The sequence below is a fragment of the Bos mutus genome, chromosome 8, assembly GCF_027580195.1.
Source record: "Bos mutus isolate GX-2022 chromosome 8, NWIPB_WYAK_1.1, whole genome shotgun sequence".
Taxonomy (NCBI): Eukaryota; Metazoa; Chordata; class Mammalia; order Artiodactyla; family Bovidae; genus Bos; species Bos mutus.
The window spans coordinates 19072256-19079595 of record NC_091624.1 but is presented as its reverse complement, the minus strand read 5'-3'; the positions used below and the strand labels follow the sequence as shown (position 1 = coordinate 19079595).

Here is a 7340-nt window from a genome sequence, read left to right as displayed (position 1 = left end):
TGAGAACAATAACACGGATTTCATAGGGTTGCTAAGATTTTAACAAGCGCCTGAAACGCAACCTGGCACCCGAAATCAATAAATATCAGCTGTTATAAGGTGTTTCCCCTAAAATTCTCTGAAATTGTTAGTTCTGCTATTGCTTATCATTCTACCGCTTTTCAGAAAAACGAGGGGAACTCCTATTCGTCCAGCCTCTACTATCAGCCCCACTCAACTTCTCCCGCGGGCGCTGCACAACTCTGGTGACAGCCTTATCGGCCCTTTGGGACAGGAAACCCGAGCCCGCCAGGGTCCTTCGCCGGCGAGGGGCGGAGCCAGAACGCGATCCACAGTCCTCAGAAGTTCGTTCGGCGCCGCCCCAGCCGCAACAAGGTGCAGCTTCCATTTAGAGGACCCTGGCCCAGCCCAGAGGGATTCTGAGGCAGAACGAGGAGACCGACACGAAGCCATCCCGCTTCCGGTACTTGGAGACCACAGAGGCCTGCCCCACTGAATCCCGCCGGGCCTGAAAGGAGGCGGGGCTTCCCGGGCGCGATGACGGCCAGACCCGGCCTGCGGCAGGGCGGGGCCGGCGAGCGCGAGGCCCCCAGGCTGAGGTGCGGGGCTGCCCGAGATGTGCCGGATACCGAGCTCAACAATTGCCGCCAGCTTCTTTAGTCCTCAGGTCCGACCCGTCGCTTTTCCTGAGCCGCCCTCTTTTCGACCTTCTTTTCTATCTCTTTGTCCCTTTAACTGCTTGATGGAAGAGAAAAATGGAACTTTTAAGTCAGGCATCTCTGAGGCACCAGCCAATGGAATAGGTAGTGGAGGTGGGGTCCTGTGCTCGCGCCGAAATTCAAAGGCAAAAACAGTTCCGCTTCGGTGCCGCGCGCGGTGCAAATGTAGGAGTAGCTTTGGTGGCTTTCGCCTCTTAGCGCCCGAAGCTGGGGAAGACTGGCGCACTCTCTGCCCTAGTGACTAGGAAGAGCTTCGGCTGCGCCTCAAGCCCAGGCGACCTGACGCAGCGGCGGGGCAGGTGCGTGCGCGCGGCCGGTTGGGCCTAGCCGGGCATTCTTGGCGGGAAATGGGCGTCGGGGGCTGGGGAGCAGAGTAGCAAGGAACTTGAGAGTAAATTTAGTCCTAAAGGGATTCGTAGCAGAATGACTAGTTCCTGTCCAGCCTTGGAGTAGGGCGAGCAAGGGTTGACAGAAAGGCCTGGTGGGGCGAGGGAAGAGCCTGACTAAAAGCAAAAACCTTCAGCTGTTTATCTGGGGTATATCTACTGATGCTTAAACACTTACAGACCACCCGCCCATCCCGCGCCTTCGAGTCAGGCAGCATTCCGGCATACAACGGTGAACGTAGAAGAGCTACGAAGATTACATTATGATAAGTTGGGTAGAGCAATAAATAAGTACTGATTAGTGTCAGCTGTAAGTCCGTGAAGGAAAAAGCAGAGGGAGGGAATGGGTAGAGGGTATTTTTTTATATACGAGAGTATGTGACTTTTGAGTAAAGACGTGAGTGATATAAAGGAGAGTGAGCCATATCAGTGTCCGGGATAAGTGCATTCTCGGCAAAGGGGATGCGATGGTAAATGATCAGTAATCTGTTAGCTGGAGTATGATAACGGTGGAAGATTATAAGCCTGGTGAAGTAGGTGGTTGGCTTCCAGGTTCAATTAACTTCTGCGTATGTGCGTGCTGAGTCACTTTAGTCGTGTCTGACTCTTGGCGACCCCATGGACTGTAGCTCACTAGGGTCCTCTGTCCATGGGATTCTCCAGGAAAGAACCCTGGAGTGGGTTGCCCTGCCCTCCTGCAGGGGATCTTCCCGACCTAGGGATGGAACCCACATCTCCCGTGGCTCCTGCATTGCAAGAGATTTCCTTTATCGCTGAGCCACCGGGAAACCCAGTTAACTTCTAAATAGAGGCTAATTCTTGTATATTTTTAAGTTAAAGAAAGATACCTTTACATCAGAGGAAATAGCTTAGCAAGTGGCTGTTTTATTTCTATTGCGCTGTCATTCTTATGGTCTAGTCTATATATTATGATTCCAGTTTTACATTCCACTTATGCGTTGTTTTTCTCTTTTGTACAGAACTGCTTTGTGGCTTGATTTCTAGCAGACCTGTCCAAGTCAGTAGTGAAAATGCACATTAAGTCAGTCATTCTTGAGGGATTCAAGTCCTATGCTCAGAGGACTGAAGTCAATGGCTTTGACCCTCTGTTCAATGCTATCACTGGTTTAAATGGTAGTGGAAAATCCAACATATTGGACTCCATCTGCTTTTTGCTGGGCATCTCCAACCTGTCTCAGGTAAAGTGTAAACTTTCTGATTTATGTGAATTTAAGTTTGAGGAACCTCAAGGGAATTTTTGCACTTGGAGAGTACCAGTATTACCAATATTCTCTTCATTTGCATTTTTATGTGAATTATCTTCTACCTCACTGCAGTCCTTTAAAGGTAGGTATTATTACTCCATATTTAAGGTGAGAACGTAGAAACTTAGAGTTGCTTAAGGTTAATCCTCTAAAGATGTTTGAAGCAACACTGAAACTCACACATTCTCATTCCAGAGTTTGTATACTTTCCACCTGCACCCACCCTCATTATAATGTCTTTTTAGGATCTACTATTGGAATTGAATGGATAGTGAAATTTTTAGACACTGTCTTTCCATAAATTTTTCAAATGAGCTCTTGTTAAGAAATGAGTAGAAAACAGTTTAGCTCAGGATTAAAAAAGTCCTATGGAGAGAGAGGCCTATTTCAGGTCGATGTCCATTTTCTTTGCTTTCCTTGTCTATGAATACCACTACCTGTTCTTGACTTATTAATGGATACTACATGGGTGGTTTTCCAACAGCAAGAAAGCTATTTTTAGTGCTATTTTGTGCAGTACTGAGTTTTGTAACTGATAAACTTTTCCTTTATTTTAGGTTCGGGCTTCTAACTTACAAGATTTAGTTTACAAAAACGGGCAAGCTGGTATTACAAAAGCCTTGGTGTCAATCACCTTTGATAATTCTGACAAAAAGCAGAGTCCTTTAGGATTTGAGGTTCATGATGAAATTACAGTAACAAGGCAGGTGAGTGACTACTAAATATTTGGTTACCTAAAAACTTGTCTCGTGCATTTTGGCAATACGATTACTGGAAAGTTGATAAGCAAAACTGATGGATCAAATACTGACTAGATTCCTTAAGAATATCTTGTTTTGCTTAAGCAAATTCCACCATTTACCAAGTGGATTGAAAGGGATGTGAAATCCATCCGTACAAACACTCAGCCACACTTATTTAAACCATAAACCATGCACTTGAGTCTCTCTCTGTGCTGGAACACCTGTAGTTCTTGGGATTTCACTGTTTTCTGAGGTAACCCATTTTATGTTTGGAAATTAGAAAGTTAGTCTTATAAATTGAGCCATACCATAGTGTTTTTTTCAAGTTTTACACATAAATCCTAGTTATCTTGAGAGCACCAAGAGAACATGTAATTTATTCTTTATTTCAGTATATCTGTGTTCTTCTGTAAATCTGTTTTCTAAGCTAAATTCTCTAGGTCTTTCAATTGATATTTAGTTGTTTCTAGGTCTTCCACTTGTCTCATCACATGGAATGCAAATTTGCTCCAGTTTTATTTATACATGCACACATACACACATACATATTTTAATGGTTGGCACTTCAAATTGCATGTACCAGAACTGGTCTGGCTGGGACAGGATTAAGCAGAATTGTCACTTCTTTCATTTTAAGTACTCTACTTCTATTTTTCTCAATATGATGTTGAAGAGTTCATGATATATTATGAACTCATATCCGATTTACTTAAAATCACTCTTAAGTTGTTCATGTTATTACTTAGCCATATACTGCCATTTCTGCATCTAAGCAGGTTCTTGAAATCAGTGGAGGACCTTAACATTTGTCCCTTAAAATCTTTTTATCTTATTATAATCAGACCGTGTTTTCAGTTTGTCAGTTTTATCTTTAAAAATTCTGTTAATTCTCATTTACTCTTCATCTTAGCATTATGTAGCTTATAGATTTCCATCTCTATGTTAATGAAAACTCTGGTTGAAAAAAAAAAAAAAAGATTGACTAGATTGGGACAAAATCCTGTTCTCTGTCTTTAAACATCTATCGAATAATTACCTTTCAGGATTTTAAGAAAATCTGCTACTAGTCTACTCAAAATTCCTGTCTTCTTGTGGTCCATATGACTGTTTCTTCACCAGAATTTTGTTATAAAAACTTGCTCGAATTTCTTTAGGATATATTAGGATTGTTGTTCAAATATTAAGAACTGATCTACTATCCTAATACTGTCAGGAAAAGAAGTGAATTCATATTTATTTAATATTTATTAAGTGCTTGATGTGTGCTGGGCATTCTCAAATGCACTGGGAAATACAGATAGAAAGAATGAGAAACAAATCTTGTCTTTAAGGACCTCAGCAAATGGATGAGGCAGTCATACCTCCAAAATGACGATGTACATGCTGTAGTAGACAGAACAAGCTGATATCTAGTATAAGTTGTTCTTATTAAGCCCATGCTGCAGTTCCATGATTATTCTTTTTCTTTCAAATATTCATAAGGCTTATCTTTTATTAATCATTTTAGAGTCTTAACAAGAATTGTTACTAAAACTGTGTGTCTTTTGTTTTTGGTATTTGACTCCTTTGGAAATCAAAAAGTGGAGGAAGATGGGTCAGCCTCTGAGTATGGAAAGTTGTGGAAGAGGGTGATCAGGGATAGAAGCTACATTCTATACATCCTTGGAAACATAAAGGTGGAAGGCACCTTAAAGACCTAGTCCACTGCATGGGAGGTTAGGAGGCCCTAGATTAGAAGCCAGTCTCACATTGTTTTTGACCATGTTATACTTTCTTCACTATTTATCCTAGATTCGTTTGATTTATCATTAGTTGGAAAAAACAAAAGATAATGTATTTGGGAATTTATCATCTTAGCTCAAGATATGTGTGTTCATTTATGTCTTTTAAAATTATTTCCTTTGCAGGTAGTTATTGGTGGCAGAAATAAATATTTAATCAATGGAGTAAATGCAAACAATACCAGAGTATACGATCTCTTCTGTTCTGTTGGCCTTAATGTTAACAACCCTCACTTTCTCATCATGCAGGTATTTTGTTTGTGGACTTTATATCTTTCATAATAGTTTTGGCATCTTTTTTTAACTTACAAGAGAAATACATCTCTTTGGATTTTTCATTTTTTAATTTGCTGTTAGGCTGATGTTTGGGCACCTGTTAATAAATGTGGGTTAGTTATTTGTACTTACGTGTTCTGATATATTGCATACATTTGAATTTTGAAGAATATCTGGAATTAATTTTCTTTGACTTATCTTGGAGGGCCATTGTTCTAAAAAGTCAAGAGATGTTCAGTAATTATGCCAACATTTATTTACATGCTTACCCATTTTAGAGTTGGAGACTTACACGTCATTCCCTGTCTCAGAAATAACAGTCTTGAGTTGTCTTTGTATTATTTATGTAACTTATATCACTAGTAAGAAAGTAGCAAAACTCTAGAATTATAAGCTACCCTTGTTCTCAAATCTTAAAAAAGAAACATCTTTTCATGTAGGTGGGAGAAATAACTGCCCAAAGATTGGTGTATTAGGATATAACAGCTTTAGTACAGATAAACATGTATGCCTTTAGGTTATTCTTTCTGAATTTATTGTTATTACAGTAAGTTTGTCATTTTATTTTCAGGGCCGAATTACCAAAGTGATGAATATGAAACCTCCAGAGGTAAGAGCACTCTTTAAGCACCGTAAAAATAGTAATTGTAGATATTGCCTTAATGTTTTAGGTAATCAATTTTTAAACATAATTTTTCCATTATTAAAATTTTGGGGAACATTTATTTAAGAATGATTAGTGGAGAAAATAATTTTGTTTTTTAATATTTGACACCATGCCCTAGTTTTTTTAAGTGATATGATGTAAACTTTCAGAGCCTTAGTTTCCTCATCCATAATCTGAAGTCCATAACCTTTACCTCAAAATCTGTTCTGAGGATTAAATCAGAATCTTTAAAAGAAGCAAAAGGAAAGTCCTAGGACCTTGTTAAGCAGTTGTTTTTTTTTTTTTAATTGAGATATAATTGATAAAGTAGTTTCAGGTGTACACCAAAAAGATTTGATATATATATACAATATTCAGTATATGTGTATATCACAAAATGATCACCACAGTTTAGTCAACATTGATCACTGTATCAATGTGATACATTGATGTGATCATCTTTCAGAATTTTTTTTGAAGATGAGAACTTTTAAATTATACTCTCTACAATTTTCAAATATGCAGTTAAGTATTATCAACTGTAGTCACCATGCCATACATCACATCCCCAGGACCTTTTATTTTATAACTGGCACTTTTAACGTTTGCTCACCACCTATCCCCCACCTCTGTCAGATTAGAAAACTAATCTGTTTTCTGTATCTATGAGTTCAGTTTTGGGTTTTTTTTTTTTTTTTTTTAAGATCCTACTTGTAAGTGAAATTATACTGTATTATCTTTCTGTCAGACTTATTTCACTTAGCATAATGCCCGTGTGTTCTATCCATGCTGTTGCAAATGGCAGGATTTCCTTTTTGTATGTGTAAATAACATTCGATTTAATTTATATATATATATATATATATTATATTCTTTATCCATTCATCCATCAGCAGACACTTAGGTTGATTCCATGTTTTTACTGTAACAAATGATGTTGCAGTTAACACGGAAGTGCAGAAAGCTTTTCAAATTAGTGTCTTTGGTTCCGTCAGATAAATGTCCTGAAGTGGAATTATTGGATCATATGGTAGTTCTATTTTGAATTTTTTGAGGAACCTCCATGCTATTTCCCATAATGGATACATCAGTTTACAGTCCCACAGACAGCATACAAGTTTTCCCTTTTCTCCACATATTCACCAGTCTTTGTTATTTTTTATCTTTTTGATAAAAGCCACTCCAACAGGTGATGGCTCATTGTGGTTTTGATTTGTATTTGCCTGATTTGTATTTGTGGATGGTTTCCTTTCCTATGCAGAAGCTTTTTAGTTTGATGTAGTCCTGCTTGTTTATTTTTGGTTTTAGTGCCTTTGCTTTTGGTATCAAATCCAAAAAAAAAATCATCACTAACACAGATGTCGGGAGCTTACCACTTACTTTTTTTCTAGGAGTTTTACGTGCCCATACAGTATTAAAAGAAATTTTGGTTCTAAAATAGCTTTTCTCAGCTGGTGTTCCATGTCAGAGTTAAACCCTATAGGAAGAGATTTGAGTGAAATTAATTCATTAGATATAATGGAT

General features: G+C 38.7%; 1 protein-coding gene across 1 annotated transcript in view; it reads left to right on the top strand.

The window, feature by feature from the left end:
- Positions 1-822: 822 nt before the first annotated feature.
- Positions 823-7340, top strand: part of SMC2 (structural maintenance of chromosomes 2) — a 50526-nt gene continuing 44008 nt past the window's right edge. Inside the window, exons 1-5 of the mRNA XM_014478168.2 lie at positions 823-1018; positions 2086-2304; positions 2928-3077; positions 5021-5143; positions 5742-5780. Coding sequence (XP_014333654.2) covers positions 2137-2304; positions 2928-3077; positions 5021-5143; positions 5742-5780 — 480 coding nt within the window. The 5' untranslated portion in view covers positions 823-1018; positions 2086-2136. The remainder of the gene's footprint in view (positions 1019-2085; positions 2305-2927; positions 3078-5020; positions 5144-5741; positions 5781-7340) is intronic.